The following is a 19,028-nucleotide window of genomic DNA, read 5'->3' on the forward strand; positions in this document are numbered from 1 at the left end:
CCTTCCTTTTTTTCTTTTTTTTCTTTTTTTTTTGTAAGTTTTGGCCCCTGTTTTTTTTTATAAACCCTTTTTTTTTTTTTTTTTTTTTTTTTTTTTAATTTCTGCTATTTGCCTGGTAGCTGAAACAATTATTGGGACTTTTCTGTAATTTTCAAATATATTAGTAACCAAAACTGACTGAATATTTTTGAGTTGATAAATAATCCAATGACTGTGCATCTAATACAAGATTAAGAGCCAAATTCTCCCCCATATGTTATTTCCTGCAGTATAATGTGGCTCACAGGGGATATGCCAGAGGCAAGGAGCATCCCTGACTGACAATTTCTTTAATCATGTTGACAGACCAGATAGGGTGAAAGACTCAGTCTGTAGTAATTTAGGAACTATTCTGCAGGGTGAGTGAGCTGAAAATGATTACAGAACTTGGTTGCCTCTTAACTCCTTCACCATATGAAGAATTGGAACCTCTAGTACCTCATGACTGCAGATTCATGCAAAGAGGGAATATATCATGAAGACAGTTCTTGCCTGCCATGTTCCTCAGGTTAGTTCACATGGAAGTGTGCATTAGGTTCTAATTTGAAGGTAAAAGTAATAAAATATGTAAGAAAGTTAAAAGAGAAGCTTATCAAAGTCAAATTCTGGTCCTATGGAAATCATGGGAGTTATACTGTTTTATTTCAATGCAACAAGGATTTGGTTCTTATCTGGTAACAATTCAGTAATTTAACTGCACATCCAGGTGGCTGAGCTTCTTGAATTCTAGTGTAGTGAGAAGTCCAATGAGAGAAGTTTACAGTAATTGAGTATATTCAAAACCCTATTTCCTGGATTACTGGAAGAAAAAACCCTCAAGAATTAGATATACTTACTAGGTTGTCAAAATGTTAATAGAAGCTTTTTCTGTGTTTAAAGCTGAACTGATTACAAGGCTCACTTAAAATTGCGTTGCTGAAGGCATAATTTAAAAATATGTTTGCACTGTGTGCAGCAATGGAAAACATCATTTTTCTTAATGTTTTCCTCAGAAACATCCATATCTTCTAAATTGTATGTTGTGACACTTTTTCTGTGTGATCATTAAATATGAGAACTATTGTCTTTTCCAGAATGGATTTGTTTCATCTTGCAAACTTATTTTACTACACCCATAAATCCTGTTGCACTGGAATGCTTCCCATTCTTTAAACTAAGTTTTATTTGACTAATGCAGGATACAAAATAAATACCATGACAGAAGCAAGTAAACTTACCTCAAAAAAGCTCTCCACATATTGCAGTACATACACTCCACAATCACTGAAGTTGTTCTGTTGTGGCACTTTTGGATTGGAGCCTTTCATGACATCTTTGGAGAAACTTCTTTTACTACCTTTCCTGACTTCCCATTCTACTTCCAAATATCTGTGACAAAAGGTGTACAGAAATCAAGACTTTTTTTTATCCTTATGGAATGTTAAAACTTTTGAAAAAAAATGGAATTCCAGGTTTAGAACTTACTCCCTTAGTATTTTCACAACATTTGACCTGGAAGGGCCTCTCAGGGAGTCCATAAGCAGAATGCAGGGTCTATGAATGAGAAAAAGTTTGTTTGTTTTTTTACACTCTGGGAAGTACTAAGCATTTTATAACAATTAGAAAAGCACAAAAAGTTATATTACAACTTGTTTTGAAGTCAGTATAAGTGCAAAATAAGTTATCTCTAGATTTAACATTTCACTAAGTCCAGAAAGCTTTAGTGGCTATTTAAAAATGTAAATTTTAAAAGATCACATTATGTCTGAAAATTATTTACTTATTAGCTAGGTCTACACTGCAAAGAGAAACCTATTACACTGAGTCTCAAAGCTTGGGTCAACTGACTCAGGCTCGCAGGTCTTGAGCTGTGGGGCTAGAAATAGCAGTGTAGATGCTACTGCTCAGGCTGAAACCCAGGCTCCGAGACTCTTCCCTCTCGCTAGGTTTCACAGCCCAGGCTCAAACCCAAGCAGGAATGTCTACACTGCTATTTCTAGCCTGAGTAAATTGACCCAGGCTCTGAGACTCAGTGCCACGGGTTTTTCTTTGCAGTGTAGACATACCCTTTGTTACACATAAGATCTAAAGATACTCTCATTGAAAGATTAGAGAAAACTTACTCTATTCTTCCAATGTGTAACTCTGGGCATTTGACAAAACTGGGAGTACAGTGAGTGCCCTTGATCTTCTTGTACAGTTATTTAAGTGCTCTACCAGATCTTAAGCATGTACTTAACTTTAATTATGTGACAATTCCCATTGAAATTAATGGCATCCTGGAAATGAGGCATGTGCTTCAACACTTAGCTGGATTAGGCCTTCATCAATTTTGTTTTTTGTGTGGGTCTTTCACACAGCAATAGGGAAAAGGAGGACATTTAAAATAAAATGCACTTGTAAATTCCCGAGATTCCATCTCTTATACTACTAAACTTTTTTTTTTTTTAAATTGACTAGATTTCAAGTTGACAATGTCCCTTTACGAAAACAGCAAACAAAACAATGAAGAAAATTTAGAGTACACATTGTCAGATAACTGCAACAGAAATATAGTTAATGATTTAATATAGAGATATACAGTCAGTATCAAAATGACAATGTCCTCTTTTTTTATAAGTAATATAAACAAATATTTCAGAAACTCATATACTGCTTTAAGTTGTAAGTCAGTACAATGGCACAACAAATGTCTACACTTAAAAAAAAAAACAAAAAAAAAAAACCCCCCAAACACACGTTTCCCATATTTGGGGGAAAAAACCTAACTACCTCTTCAACTTACTCAGTGAACGTAACACAGAAAAAAAGTTTTGCATGAGCATTTAGTTTCCAGAACTTTCCAACCACTGGCAGTAAAAGTTGAAGCAAAAGAAAAGTCATAAAAAAAAAAAAAAAAAATCAGGCAAAACACCTTTTGAAAAAGTTAGATTGCACTAATATTTGCTACTTGTTCGTATACTTATCACTGCTAACAGTGGAGACAACTTGTTCTTGTATTCATGCACCCAAATGAACAGCCTACTCCCAACAACAGAAAACAAATGCAATGTTCAGATACTGCAAAAATTGTTTTGTACTACATCTTATACCAGGGGTAGGCAACCTATGGAACGTGGCCAAAGGCGGCACACGAGCTGATTTTCAGTGACGCTCACACTGCCCGGGTCCTGGCCACCGTCCGGGGGGGGGGGGGGGGGCGGCTCTGCATTTTAATTAATTTTAAATGAAGCTTCTTAAACATTTTAAAAACCTTATTTACTTTACATACAACAAGAGTTTAGTTATATATTATAGACTTACAGAAAGAGACCTTCTAAAAACATTAAAATGTATTAGTGGCACGCGAAACCTTAAATTTGAGTGAATAAATGAAGACTCGGCACACCACTTCTGAAAGGTTGCGGACCCGTCTTATACTTTTATAGATGATGCTACTGCAAGTAATTACTTTTCAAAGTAGAATGGAAATATTTAACCATGTTTATAGTAAAAATAAAAATGTTAGCCTAGTAATTGTAAAAAATTTTGAATTGCACAGCCTTTAAACTTCGAAACAAGGTATATTACTTACACAAGCAATGGGTTTTTAAATATTAAAATATTGTTTCAGGGAAGAGGTGCATTTTAAATTAATGAAGAAATGAAACCCCAACATTATTTTTGTTGTTGTTAAACCAAGATTTTGACAGGACACTTTGAGGATCTTGTTAGTAAAAGGGACCTTATGGTTATGTGTGACGATATTAAAGAGTTTATGGCTTATAAAGTGATGTGTCCATTTCTACAGACAAACTAGAGTTCAAAGTGCTAAAGGTAATCCATGGCACATTAAGCCTTTTTATTTTGGGTGGGAGCAGTGTCAAAGGGGGGCAATCACCATCTGCATGGGGTATTTCATTTCAAACCATAACTTGAAGCCTTTGCACTTCAAGCTGTGATATTCTTAGATCTCACAAGTTAGGTTTATTTCTGCTGTTATAAATAGGGCATAAAACATAATTAATTATGGATGATACACATGCATTAAACCATTATGTATTTGTTACTGTAAGCTTTATATTATAATATTATAACATACTTGCATTTTTTTCCTTCTTGTATTATATAATATAACACAAAGGAAAAATGAGGAAGGAAAAATAGGATTAAAAGGTAGAGAAAGAATAGAAGGGAAGCTGTAAAGGCATCAATGCTAATTAAAAATATTTATGACTTTAGAAGCCTACATTTTTATCACTTAAAATGTGAACTACTAAAGCTAGTGATAGGCAATAAATTTGCTTTTTCATAGCTTTCTGGTTCTTGGAATCCAGTTCTCATGTTTGCAATAGAAAGAAATGTTTTAAGCAAAAAGCAATTACAGAAGTAACAGATTTTCTGTTGCGACTGTTCTGAACAAAGCAAAGGAAATACACCTAACGGGTAAGTCAGGGAAAGAGGTGCAAGAAAGAGGACAACTGCCCAATATTTTTTTGGCAAGAAATGGAGACTGTATACATATTTTAGCTTTATATTATTTAATATCTGTCCCATTCTCCCCTGCTAATTTGAGATGCCCACAACTAATGCCTTAATTCAACATCTATTTAGGCACATGTTGAATTGTAAGGAATTTCCTATGTATTTTGCTAAATAGGGATGGAACTTAAGTACACCCTTAAGTAGTTTGCTGAATTGGAGCCTAAATATTAAGTCACTAAGAACAGCAGCTTTATTAGAATAAAAATATCTTCAGATGCTTGTAAAAGCAAGTCTTTCAACCTTAAAAAACCAAAAGGGAATATCTATTTTCAGTGCATAAGGAGTTCCACACAAAATCCTAAAACGAGATTATACTGCAAAATATAGAAACCTCTAAACATATAAACAGTATGTTAGCAGCATCTTATAAAGTTTGAGTGACACCCTCTTAGTGCTGTCATTCTGTTTTACATTGTATTAGTCTGAAGCTCGTTCTAATCAATATATCTCTATACTTACTGTATGCAGATATTAGGCTTCAGATGCCACTGTCCCAACTCTGAATTACAGTTATCATCTACAAGACCTCCATCATCGCTGCTGTCTTCCTACAAAAACAAAATATTTGTGGGAGTTTATAGGCTGACTGCTTTTTAAATGGAATGCAAATACAAATTTTACTTATTATATTTATAGTATTTACTTAAGACAGGGAACTCAAATTTAGCATACTTTACTCCCACAAATTAACAGTAAATTTTGCATCCTCAAACTTTCAGCTAACATTACTCCTTGTCAATTTCCTATTGAGGAGACTCAGCAAACCTACCAGGATTGGGAGACGGCTTTTCAAAAAACAAAAGAAAAAAGTACAGCAAAATTATTTGAAAATCTTTTGGAGGGAACTAGCCAACTCACAATGCAATGTGTTCCCAAGTTGAGGGAGAATTTAGATGGCTGTTCTCTGGCATCAGTGTCATGTACATTTCACCTATGGCTGTGCCTTCTTAAAGGTTTCTATTGCAGTCAGCCTCTATATATTTTAGCTCAACTTACCTGTTTCTATTCCAATTCTGGAAAATTCTGATAGATGTGAATGGTAACTTCAAATCCAGGCTGAATCCTGAGCTGCTGCTGCAACAAGAAGATTCAACATACCCCCTTCTCCTCCCAAAATGCAGGGACTGAGGCCAAGACAGCCTACACCATTCTCCTGACTGCCTCCCTCCACTAACCCCAACTCAGACTCTCTGCCCATCCGTCTTACGGGCCTCTCAGTCATCTGCTCCCAGCAAAGGTTTCCTTTTCACTGAGGATTTAGGGAGTGCCAGAGAAAAGACAATAAGGAGTCTATTTGGGGGAAGGCTTAAAGCAGACCACGGCACCATCATGAACTGGGAGAGATGAGTTTAGTCTATCTGCAACAGTAGTTTAGGTTTCAGCCCAGATATGAGGTTTTGACCACAAAAAAAACCCACAAATGCAAACCTTGAAAAAGATTATTCAGTATCCTGGGCTCGGTAGGAAGAATGCTGCTTAACAAAACTCCAATCCCAAGGTGTGATGTACTCAGTCTCTTTTTTGGAGAGGGAGATAAATGGTAGAACAGAAGACTCCTATTACTTATGTGAAAGGATTTGAGGGTCTCTGATCCTTTGATTTCAGATGTGAAGACCTGCACTGGCACTGGTTCAGTTCTGACGGCCTCTTAAGGGAGGATAACTTTGTATACACCTTCCCTAAGGACAATACAGCCTTTACAGGCCCCGGAAGAAGCCCTCCCTCCCAGGATCTCAAAGCAGTGGGCCTACAATGGGTTTGTAAAGGACATTTTCCACTAAGACTCCACATTTTTTAAATCCCAATGTTTTCTTCTGATCCTCTGATTTGGGAGTGGAGAGTGAAAGACGACAAACCTAAACAAAAACCCCAATTTAAATTTAATTAATTAATAAAAAATACTAACATCTACCTACAAATTCTGTCTATTGCCAAGGAATGGCATTTAAAGAACAGAGAGTGGATGGTTCCAGGACCTGCTATGAAGACAGAAGCAGAGGAACTGAGGGAAAGTACTAGTCACTGATCTCTTAAAACCTCAGCTAAATCATTATACTCCATGGTCAGTAAGCAAAACTGCACAAAGCATAGTGCATGATCTGTACAGCAGATTCTTACTGAGCTAATTTCGTGAAAAAGGATATTGTTAATCTTCTAGCAGCTAAAATGCAAGTATAATTCTAATACTGAGCAACAAATGCTCTAGGTTTTAATGTTACAAATGTCAAATCTAGGTTTCACACAATACATAATTTACTATCTGCATACTGCTTTTAAAAACACTCTTCACACATACAATCTGATTTTTATTCTTCAGAAGGGGAACAATAGTACACATTCTTCACCGAGAAGTCTGAAGGAATGCCTAACATAGTGAATGCTAATGGGAAGGGGGTAGGTTTAGCAGATAAAATAAAAAAAGAACAAGTTAAAAATCATTTAGAAAAGTTAGATGCCTGCAAGTCACCAGGGCCTGATGAAATACATCCTAGAATACGCAAGGAGCTAATAGAGGAGGTATCTGAGCCTCTAGCTATTATCTTTGGAAAATCATGGGAGACGGGAGAGATTCCAGAAGACTGGAAAAGGGCAAATATAGTGCCCATCTATAAAAAGAGAAATAAAAACAACCCAGGAAACTACAGACCAGTTAGTTTAACGTCTGTGCCAGGGAAGATAATGGAGCAAGTAATTAAGGAAATCATCTGCAAACACTTGGAAGGTGGTAAGGTGATAGGGAACAGCCAGCATGGATTTGTAAAGAACAAATCATGTCAAACCAATCTGATAGCTTTCTTTGATAGGATAACGAGTCTTGTGGATAAGGGAGAAGCTGTGGATGTGGTATACCTAGACTTTAGTAAGGCATTTGATATGGTCTCGCATGATATTCTTATCAATAAACTAGGCAAATAAAATTTAGATGGGGCTACTATAAGGTGGGTGCATAACTGGCTGGATAACTGTACTCAGAGAGTTGTTATTAATGGTTCCCAATCCTGCTGGAAAGGCATAACGAGTGGGGTTCCGCAGGGGTCTGTTTTGGGACCGGCTCTGTTCAATATCTTCATTAACAACTTAGATATTGGCATAGAAAGTACGCTTATTAAGTTTGCGGATGATACCAAACTGGGAGGGATTGCAACTGCTTTGGAGGACAGGGTCATAATTCAAAATGATCTGGACAAATTGGAGAAATGGTCTGAGGTAAACAGGATGAAGCTTAACAAAGACAAATGCAAAGTGCTTAGGAAAAAAAATCAGTTTCACACATACAGAATGGGAAGAGACTGTCTAGGAAGGAGTACGGCAGAAAGGGATCTAGGGGTTATAGTGGACCACAAGCTAAATATGAGTCAACAGTGTGATGCTGGTGCAAAAAAAGCAAACATGATTCTGGGATGTATTAACAGGTGTGTTGTGAGCAAGACACGAGAAGTCATTCTTCTGCTCTACTCTGCTCTGGTTAGGCCTCAGCTGGAGTATTGTGTCCAGTTCTGGGCACCGCATTTCAAGAAAGATGTGGAGAAATTGGAAAGGGTCCAGAGAAGAGCAACAAGAATGATTAAAGGTCTTGAGAACATGACCTATGAAGGAAGGCTGAAAGAATTGGGTTTGTTTAATTTGGAAAAGGAAGACAGAAGGGACATGATAGCAGTTTTCAGGTGTCTAAACGGGTGTCATAAGGAGGAGGGAGAAAACTTGTTCATCTTAGCCTCTAAGAATAGAACAAGAAGCAATGGGCTTAAACTGCAGCAAGGGAGGCCTAGGTTGGACATTAGGAAAAAGTTCCTAATTGTCAGGGTGGTTAAACACTGGAATAAATTGCCTAGGGAGGTTGTGGAATCTCCATCTCTGGAGATATTTAAGAGTAGGTTAGATAAATGTCTATCAGGGATGGTCTAGACAGTATTGGGTCCTGCCATGCGGGCAGGGGACTGGACTCGATGACCTCTTGAGGTCCCTTCCAGTCCTAGAATCTATGAATCACCTAAGCAACATTATTAAATTCTTTACCTGGTTATCTTGATCTTCAGAAAAATCTATAAGCTCATCTTCATTTAGTTTACTGCCATCAGTGGAGTCTTCGCTATAGTTCAGCCTGATTTTGTGCAAGCCATCTGTATTAAACACAGATGGACGTACATTTAAAAATCAAATACAACATCATTTTTATAACCTCATAATGGACTAAGTGAAGTGTTCCTCACAAATAGCATTTCAGAAAGTGTTTTGCATTTGAAATCTTTAGACCTAGACCAAAACGATAACTAGTGAAACTAAGCTACATGTGTTTATGCCATTAGTTAAATTCTGTGTTGCAAGTTACTTCCTGAAAGCTTTACATTTCCAAAGGAACTTTACAAACACTAGTCTCAGAGCCCTTGTGAAGTAGGAAATAAATATACCAGTGTTACAGATGAGAAAGCAGAGACATTATGTGATTTGTTGCTTGATCACAGCATTACAGCTCAGTTCTTCTCCATGAAACCTTTGCCTAATGTACTCAATGTTTTCCCACACAAACGAGTTACCCTTTCTGTGCTTTACTTCTTGCATCTATCAAAACAAGACTAGTAATACTTTGTACTTAAAGTCCCTTTTCTTTGGTAGGATTCAAAGCACTTGCCAAGAGTGAGTTAAAACATTATTGGTCCTATTTTACACATGACTTAACTAAGGCATAGTTTTGAAGTAATTTGCCTAGAAGTACAGGTCAAGACTCACTCCCTTAACCCAAATGGGTATTTTAAAGATGAAAGCAGCAACAGAAAATGGGAGTGTATTTTTACAGAATCTGTTCCCTCCCCCACAAATGTTGGTATGACTGAGTTGGAGCAATTCATAAAACTAGGTTTTTTCACTATGCTATAGCTGCCAACCCTATGCATTCAAAAGTCATGGGACAGGCCTTCAAATAAATGAGATTTGTTTTAAAATCTCATATTTTGTATATAGATATACACACACACACACACACACACACACACGTTAAATATATATGAGTTTCTTTTTATTTGTCTTGTTTCTGAGCCTTGTTTCATGTTTTCAAACTTCTCTGTACGATAAAGTACTGGAAACATTCATTTAAAAAAAAAAAAAAAAAAAAAAGGGGAAGCTGATAGTTGATATTTTTCTTAAAGCCCCACCTGCTGGAAATAAGATTGAATGAGACTATCACGAGACTGGTGATAAACTGGAGCTGGAAACACAGCTATGCATTTAAATAGCTGTTCACCTATGCCCAGTGTATCTAGGGGTTTAACTTAATAGTTTAAAATATGACTTTCCTATGGCACAGATACCTGGGGAGTAAGGAGGAAAAGGATATTAGAACATACAGTAGAACCTCAGAGTTACAAACACCTCAGGAATGGAGGGTGTTCATACCTCTGAACAAAACGTTACAGTTGTTCTTTCAAAAGTTTACTCTGAACACTGACTTAATATAGCTTTGAAACATTTCTATGCAAAAGAAAAATGCTGCTTTCCCTTTATTTTATTTTTTTAGCAGTTTAACACAGTATTGTAATTGTTTTTTTTGGTCTCTGCTGCTGCCTGATTATGTACTTCCAGTTCCAAATAAGGTGTGTGGTTGACTGGTCAGTTCGTAACTCTGGTGTTCATAACTCTCAGGTTCTATTGTAATTCCATCATCTTATGAATTATTAAAGCAACTGGGCAAAGCATGTAACGAATGTTATGGATGTCAAATTTGAAGTGTAAAGGATTAGCAACTGTGAGCCACCTCATAAATCACAACTAACAAAATAGTGGGAAAACTGCATTTTCTTCTCCCTCTCATAACACTTGACGATACATTTTTGAAAAGTTTGAACAAAATAAGTTTCACTTTGAGGCAGACATCGAGCATGGAAAATTTCAGGCACAAAGGCTAAAATTAGGGAAGTTAGCAGCATATGAAGATGGGGTCATTCTAGAAATCGTTTTGAAGTCTTAACTTTAGCAGCCACTACATTCACCAGCCATTATAATTTTACCACTAGTAGAGTATTTTGAAATAGTATTCCCTTTAAATAAGGTTGAAGGTGGAGATATTTTGCATAAGCAAGCTAAAAACTTCAGGTAAAAAAGAAAAAGTCACCACACGTCCAAATTTAAGTTCTGAGAACATGGGTACAATTTTCAAAAACACCTACATGACTTATGGCCCTTAAGTCCCATATTCAAAAGTGTCTTAGGCCCTTAGAAGTCTAAATCGAACTTTAAGAAATAATTCACAAGCATCAAATATGTAATATATTTTGACGCATTTCCTTCTTCCTCCTCTTCCCTTTCCACTATGATGCTGACAGAAGAGCTGAGAGAGTCTCTTGCTTGGAACAGAAAGTAAATGAAAGAAACAGAAAAAAGCCATACAAATGCAGCAATTGTGCACTGAAGTTTTATACAATCAAATGTTAATGAAACTTTGAAGTTTCATACATACTTATATTTATAGAATAACCGAATTTATATTCCTTGTGAAACCTACAAAAATTAAATCATCTGTTAAACTCCCTCATCCACATAATTAAGACTGCATACGAAGATCAAACCTAACATGATCTCTGTATTACCTCACTAGACATCTCTCTCAATTCAAATACATTCCCATTTATGACTACCATTTCTGGAAACTAACTAACAATGTTTTGAGATGTTCCTAACCAAGACAATTTACATTATTTTTTAGATTAATATTTCATGACAGTATAAACAACTTTACTAAAATGTAATTGCATAATGTTTACTATATTATGACCATCCACTAATTCTGTAATACTATCAGAAAGATCAAGGGTCCCATTCTGCAAAGATTTATGCAGGTGCTGAACTTGCTCACTGAAAGTAATCCAGTTGAAGTCAATGGGACTAATCATAACATAAGTCTTTGAGGCACTAGAGCAAAAGTCTCTCCAGAAAGATTTCTGGTTCAACAGTGCCCGGCCCAGTGCACTTAATCAGTTCCCTGCCACTGCAGGAGTCTCAGATAAAAGTCAGGCTGGAAGCGTCAAGTTGGTCAGCCAATCACTGTGCTACCCAAAAATTAGTGAAAATGCTGGCCTTCATCTTTCTGGCTGTGCCCATCTGTGAAATGGTAAAGATAAATACATCTTTGTGAAGCATTCACACGAATGTTTAAAAGTGTTAAATACCACAGAAAGCTCATGAGGAAATGAATCTCTTACTCATGCATGGATTAGATGATGTGTTGTAAGGCAGGTATGGGGAGAGGCAAATACACATTGATAGATGTAGGATACAAAAATTAAATAGCCTCATTTCCTGAGTTGTTCATCTTGTGCACTGAATGCAGAAAAAAGTATGTGAAATTGTATAATAATACATACGTACAGGAGAGAAGAACCAAGGTTCCCACAGCTGAGATACCTTTCTTCTGATAATATGAACTCTCTGAAATCTTACATCCTAAAGTAATCGAAAGATTTTAAAAGTACATACCCATAGGTTGTACAGCAGTTGTGTATTCACTCTGCATGCCATTCTCATCTGCAGTCCTATGATCAAGTTTATGACATGCAGATTCCACGGTCCTAGGTTCTTCTGAATCACTGTCTATTTGATTTACTTTCTTAATTCCACTTTTTCCCCTACAAGGGCTTCTTCTACAATATAGTGACTCACTGTCCTCCATTTCCCTGTTTGTGTCAGTTAAAGCTACAGGAAGTTTTTTGTTCAGTGTTCTCTTTACTGTAGATTTGGAAGGAGAGCTTTGTGAAGACGAATCCAATTCATTTGGCAAAGGAGATGGAGTGCTGCTCTCTGTCTCTGAAGAGGATGCTTTTATTTGCATTGGTGCACTTTCATGGTAGTGAGGATTTGGTTCATATCTGGGTTTTTCTAAACCAGGAAAACAGATGACAGCTAAAAACCAGTGAGCACTGCAAAAGAAAAATAAATTAGTAAGTTTATATTGATTTAATGTTTAAAATTATCAAAAATAAAGTGGCAAAAATTGTAGTTAGCAATGAGTATTGGGGATGGGAGTTGGTTTGTTTTTCCACTTTCCTGAACAGATTTGCTTTAAGTATCCATAACATTCTCCGAAGGCAGAATTATTCCATGTACTTAGCTAGCCACCAAACTCATTAATAGGATATGTTTAGTTAAGCAGGGACACTGTCTGGATATTTCTTTCACTCATTGTTCATATTCCTTTTCCTCCTCTGAAGCTTAAATATATAAAGTTTCCTTATTTTTTCCTCCTCCAGTGTTGACTAGTTTGTTAACTGCAGAGCTGATATTTTACAACTGCATCTCGTTTTTTTCCCCCTGGAGATTCTGTACTTGCAGCCCAGCCTGCATGTTCAGTCAATCAGTCTTGACTGTTGCTGGCATGGCCAGCCCACAATCTCCAGCTCCCTAAACCCTCTAATTATAAGTATGATCCCACACACCTCTTTCAATACCATGTAACCTCTGGTGGAGGAAGAACAGAGGAAGAAGAAGTGGGGACAATGCTGCCAGCACCACCACCAGTGTGTGAAGCCATAGGGGAAGAGAGTTTACACTTCTTCCACTCCAGTGTCCAAAACAAAAACAAAAAAACTGAGAGGAAACAAACCAACCAACCTACTCAGAAACAAATCTTGTAAAGTGAGATTCAAACCCCAGTTTCTCCCACAATAGGTGTTTCATCCCTTTGCCATTACAAGTTTCACTGAGAACCTGCATCTCCACACAATCACACATGGAGTGACAGCAAATTAGAGATTGGGGAGTTGGGGGTGATCTGATTGAGTTCTCCTGGAGCTATTGTAACACAAACAAAAAGCCAAACAGTGCTTTATACAGATGCAGCCATACCTAAGGAGTTTTAACTAGTGGCTTTCTCTAAGAAAATAACTGACGTTGGGTAAAATTTTCAAATGCACTTAGACTCCCAGGGCACTTAAGGGCCATTTTAAAAAGTGACTTGGGCACTCAGAAAGCCTAAGTGTCATTGAAAGTCAATGGCACTTAGGCTCCTAATTTTTTTTTTTTTTTTTAGAAAAATCACACGTGTGCTTTTGCATTTTACCCCATTTCTTATTCCTTCCAGCACTAACTAGATTCACAACCATAAGTTTTTTTTACTTGCAGATACTATGCCAAATTCCAGTATTGCATTGTCAAGTGTTGTTTGTGTGTGTTGTTAACTGTATACTTTATCACCAACTCTATAAACAGACTGATTGTTTACTAGCATCTGAATGCAAATAACATCAGTTTCAAATTTTGATTTCTAGGCTCTCTCTACACTGGACAGTTGAACCACTGGCAGCGGAACCAGTAAGACTGTAGTGCTGTAAATTGCATCCGAGTAGTTGTGCCTAAACCATCCATCCTGTTCTGAGGTCAATTCTGCCCTGTGTCCACACAGTCCTCTACTCAGCCATTGCAGTTCAACTGTCTTCTGTATACTTATCCCACAGTTCCTGGAGAAACTCCCTGAAACAGTGGCTTGTGGGAGATTTCAAAAAGGCTTTCTGGAAGCAGATGGTCAAATTTCAGCAACTCCGTCAGAAACTCAGCAATTGAGAAGACATATCCTCAAAATGAAGGCCAGAGCAAATAGTTAGAGTTTGCTCTTTTTGGCTGAAACTCCACAAAAGTGAATCATCTCAGGCTGCCTAGCAGAGGTCTTCTCAGTTGTACTGCCAACATATAAAGTAGAGTCAAAGAAGATGAGCAATTATTGGAATTTATCCTATATGATTGTGAAGGATTCTCCAGGTGTTTCCTGGTCCTTGGAGTAAATGTTCCTCAAGATGGAGCTAACCAGGTGGAGCACTAAGTTTGGTCCCTGACACAGAATGATGATACAGAGTTGTCTGAGACCTGGTATGAACAGCAGTGACTACAGACCTTCGTAAGAGACCAAAAACTTTTATGTGCCTTTGTGGGGAGCAAGTCCTTACAAATGTGGCATCAGACCACCAGAAAGAGCTCTGCTGACCACAGAAAAATCAGTGTGATTACCCCGGGCATCAGTTTGGTTTGGCAAGTTCACGGTGTATGCTGTTGCAATGGATCTCTACTCTGCATTTATCACCTAGCAAATATGTCTGAGATCGTTGAGAGAACCGAGTAACTGGTTCACCTGAATTGTGCTGCAGTTACAGAAGAAAAAAAAAAGAAGTGTCCATTCTGTGCCCACTCCATCAAGAACAGGAGTACTTTAAAGGAAAAAGCTTAGGTGATGCAAGTCTTACTAGATCATCATAGTTGGTTCCTAGTTTTTCAACAGAGGTGACAGGCATTATACATCATGCAAGAATTTTTAAAAACTCTGCACTTTTCAGGAACAGACTGAAGGACACACTTCCCTTCCTACATCACTGAAATTAACTGGATTTCTATCCCAACAGTGATTTTCCAGTGACCCTCCAAACCCACTCCTTACCTGGGTCACAAAGACATACCCCAATGCAGACAGAAGTTGGTTCAACTACACATCCAGCAGGTGCAGGATGGTTTATATAAGCATGTATATGACCATCACCAGAATACCTGAACGGCTCTCAAACAATTTTACCCTGCAACACTACTATAAAAAGGTAGGAAACTATTATAATACTCATTTCACAAATGGAAAATTGAGACAAGAGAGATTAAATGGCTGCTTAAAGTCATATAAAAAGGCTGTGGCTGAGCTGGGACCCAGATCTCCTGAGTCCCAGTTCAGTGCTTTCATCATCCTTGTGCACTTGGAAGCTCAACACAAAATGGCAGTGTCTAACATGCAATCACAGTACAATTGGCAACATGTTTTTTTAATATCTGCTTGTTGTATTCTGCACATCTGTGAATGCCAGGTGGAAGCGCTTAACAGACTATACAGTAAGGAGGCCACAAAGCATCCAGCACTTACAAACATAGCTGGGAAGCACAATCTGAAGCTGAGAGTTACACAAACATTGTTTGAAATAGGTATGCAAATCAGATCAGAGATGCTTTGGGCTCATATTTTGCCAATACATGGGAGGATGTAGGGGATTGAACATGCAGGAACCTGAAAGACAGAAATAACTGATTGGAAAATCGTTCCCAGAGAGTAGTTATCAGTGGTTCAGTCATGCTGGAAGGGCAGAACGAGTGGGGTCCCGCAGGGATCAGTTCTGGGTCCAGTTCTGTTCAATATCTTCATCGATGATTTAGATAATGGCATAGAAAGTACACGTATAAAGTTTGTGGACGATACCAAGCTGGGAGGGATTGCAAGTGCTTTGGAAGACTGGATTAAAATTCAAAATGATCTGGACAAACTGGAGAAATGGTCTGAAGTAAATAGGATGAAATTTCATATGGACAAATGCAAAGTACTCCATTAAGGAGGAGCAATCAGCTGCACACATACAAAATGGGAAATGACTGCCTGGGAAGGAGTACTGTGGAAAAGGATTTGGGGGTCAGTGCACCACAAGCTAAATATGAGTCATCAGTGTAACACTGTTGCAAAAAAACAAACATCCTTCTGGGATGTATTAGCAGGAGTGTTATAAGCAAGACACAAGAAGTAATTCTTCGGCTCTACTCCGCACTGATTAGGTCTCAACTGGAGTATTGTGTCCAGTTCTGGGCGCCACATTTCAGAAAAGATGTGGACAAATTGGAGACAGTCCAGAGAAGAGCAACAAAAATGATTAAAGGTCTAGAAAACATTACCTATGAGGGAAGACTAAAAAAAAAAAAAAAAAAAAATGGGTTTGTTTAGTCTGGAAAAGAGAAGACTTATGGGGGACAGGATAACAGTTTTCAAGTACATAAAAGGTTGTTACAAGGAGAAGGGAGAAAAATTGTTCTTCTTAACCTCTGAGGATAGGACAAGAAGCAAAGATCTTAAATTGCAGCAAGGGCGGTTTAGGTTGGACATTAGGAAAACCTTCCTGTCAGGGTGGTTAATCACTGGAATAAATTGCATAGGGAGGTGGTGGAATCTCCATCATTGGGAATTTTAAGAGGTTGGACAAACACCTGTCAGGGATGGTCTAGATAATACTTAGTCTTGCCTTGAGTGCAGGGGACTGGACTAGATGACCTCTCGAGGTCCCTTCCAGTTCTATGATACTAACTGTTGGTATTTGCTGCTATTAAATATTTTTTTCCTTTTGTTAATGGTGAATTTCACCTTATATAGTAAATCTGCTTTTCTTCATCAGTTTTTTAAATGAAGGAGTCTGTATAAGGAAGGGTAGGGACTAGTGAAATGGTGATGTATAGAAGGTAAATTGAAGTATGATTGATAGATCAACTTAACACAGAAATAAAAGGCACAAATCAAATTTATTAAGCCTACAACTGCAAAAAGAAGCCACGGAAAATACAAAAAGCAACAATGAAATATTTGCAGATGGCAGAGACAAGAAAGTCATGTGCTGGGGATTCCTGTTCTCTTTGTCTTGATTGCTGGCACAAGTGGAGTGCTATGAGAACGTATGGAAGGGAGCATACAAGTATAGGTGGCAGCCCAACAAAAGCTGCTACTCTCCTGTACCATGGCATTGTCCTGAGGAGGTGGTACATATTTAACAAGTGCAGGGGACTACTGTTGGGATAAGTGTGCTTGCTGCCTTTGCACCTGCAAATATTCTTTCAGGAACTCCTCATGTACCTCTTGCTCCTGCAGCTTCATACCTTTATCATGATGTATATTTATTCATTGATACTCTGTTCTCTTGGCTAAATCAGTTGTCTTAAAAATAACAAATAAAATGTTGGTATGTGACTCCTCAAACTCGGTAAGAGTGGTGCTTAAAAAAAACAAACCAAAAGCAAAACAAAACCCCCAAAACAAACAAACAAAACCCCACACATTAAGAAAGATCTCATTTTCACTTTCCTTCCCCAGAGGATGGTCAAGCACTCAACTATTTGTGTTCCTGGATTCCTGGTTCCTTTTCTGCTCTGTGATACTCTTGGTGCAATAGTAGTCACTGAAGCGAGAAGGATAGGTTTAATATGCATTAGGTCATTAATGGCACAGTCTGTTTTGGGATTTGAAATGATAGGGGCATAAACCAACACTAACAACATTTATAATATGGCTCATTGGGAATAGGTGCTGGATTACTGGGACCAATGCACATGCGTGTGTGGTGGTGGCGGCAGGGAAGTGGTTTGATAGGGGTGGTATATTTCAAAAGGGACTAAAGAAACATTTATTGCAGGCACCTTAACATAACCTTTATAGTTAAGTCTCCAGCAAACAAAACAAAAACAAATAACAAGCGGGACAGAGGGATAAAGTCACACTTGAGTTATTCTCATGGATTATAATTTAAGGACATGCTCCAAAATTAAACACACATAAGAAGGCTCCATAGGGCCATAGGTATATTAGCATCATCTTCTGGTCTGATTGGTAAAGACAATAGTCTGAATTGGCAAAACTTTGCAGATTTCAAAATTTTTAGTTAAAAATACATTCTCTACTTAGGTTACTGCTCTGCCTTGTCTACACACAAAAACGGTGCTGCTTTAATAATTCTGGTATAATTAAAAAGCAGTACAACTCCCCTTGGGTGGATGCAGTTATAGCAGGGTAGTTTATTACCCTTCCTGAACAGGAATACACTATACTTGTATAGCACTTTTATACTAGTCTAACTGCATCTACGTTAGGAGTTATAGTAATATAACAGTATCAGTTAAAAAAAAAAAATCACGCCTGCAACTGACGTTATAGCAGTACAAAAACTGTATATTGACCAGTTCTTAATGAATAGCAGTGAAGACAATGGAAGAGGAGAAAATCCGAGATTCCATGCCCCTTGACTGTGGCTGTTAGCAAACTGCTCTAATTGGGTGCAAACAATGAGCTTGTACCAAAATTTTGATATGAATTAAGCAAAAAGCAGAACACAATGCATTTGCAACTAGGTAGCCAATTGAACGGATACCTTAGCCTGGCATATGAAACAACAGATATAATGCAAGTACATGCTAGGGCTAAGATGCCCTAGCTTGTTGCAATGAATTTCTTCTTTTACATTTTCTGTATTTAAGTGTTTGACTTTTAAAATTACTGGACTACAGTTTTGCATATGGACATGTGGCATGACTTAACTAGCCACTGTTAGTTCCCAGAAACTTTGGCTTTACTTGAAACACCTTATTCAACCTCAAGTGGAAGAAGGTTAGAGAGAGCTGCCTACCTGCTGGAATCTAGTGGAGCAAAGCTGGATGAATGGGGAGGGCATAAAAAGCTGCCACTGTGCTGTGGCAGCACAATCAGGGCAGAGAGGACACTTGCAGAGGCTGGAGGGCATGGTAGGAGTGACTTCCGCTTTCACTTGAGACCGCATCTGCCAGTTTCACAATTATGGCAATGATCTTATGAACCCAGAAGTCTGTTCGCCCATTCATGAGCCTGCAAAACTAGCCGTGATCAGCAGAAATAAACGAACAAACAAAAGTTCATATACCTTATACAGAAGTCCCCTCATCTCCAAAGTACTCTTCCGCCTGAACAATCTTCA

General features: G+C 37.9%; 1 protein-coding gene across 5 annotated transcripts in view; it reads right to left on the bottom strand.

Annotated features, from left to right (window-relative positions):
* SENP6 (SUMO specific peptidase 6) overlaps positions 1 to 19,028 on the bottom strand; it is a 147,414-nt gene that overhangs the window by 4,938 nt on the left and 123,448 nt on the right. For all 5 annotated transcript variants that reach the window (XM_034766185.1, XM_034766186.1, XM_034766183.1 and 2 more), the window contains 5 exons: positions 12,010 to 12,449; positions 8,560 to 8,663; positions 5,002 to 5,090; positions 1,504 to 1,572; positions 1,257 to 1,407 (listed from right to left, as the gene is read on the bottom strand). In XM_034766185.1, the coding sequence (XP_034622076.1) occupies positions 1,257 to 1,407; positions 1,504 to 1,572; positions 5,002 to 5,090; positions 8,560 to 8,663; positions 12,010 to 12,449 (853 nt within the window). The remainder of the gene's footprint in view (positions 1 to 1,256; positions 1,408 to 1,503; positions 1,573 to 5,001; positions 5,091 to 8,559; positions 8,664 to 12,009; positions 12,450 to 19,028) is intronic.

The sequence above is a fragment of the Trachemys scripta genome, chromosome 3 (assembly GCF_013100865.1).
Source record: "Trachemys scripta elegans isolate TJP31775 chromosome 3, CAS_Tse_1.0, whole genome shotgun sequence".
In the NCBI taxonomy this organism is placed as follows: domain Eukaryota; kingdom Metazoa; phylum Chordata; order Testudines; family Emydidae; genus Trachemys; species Trachemys scripta.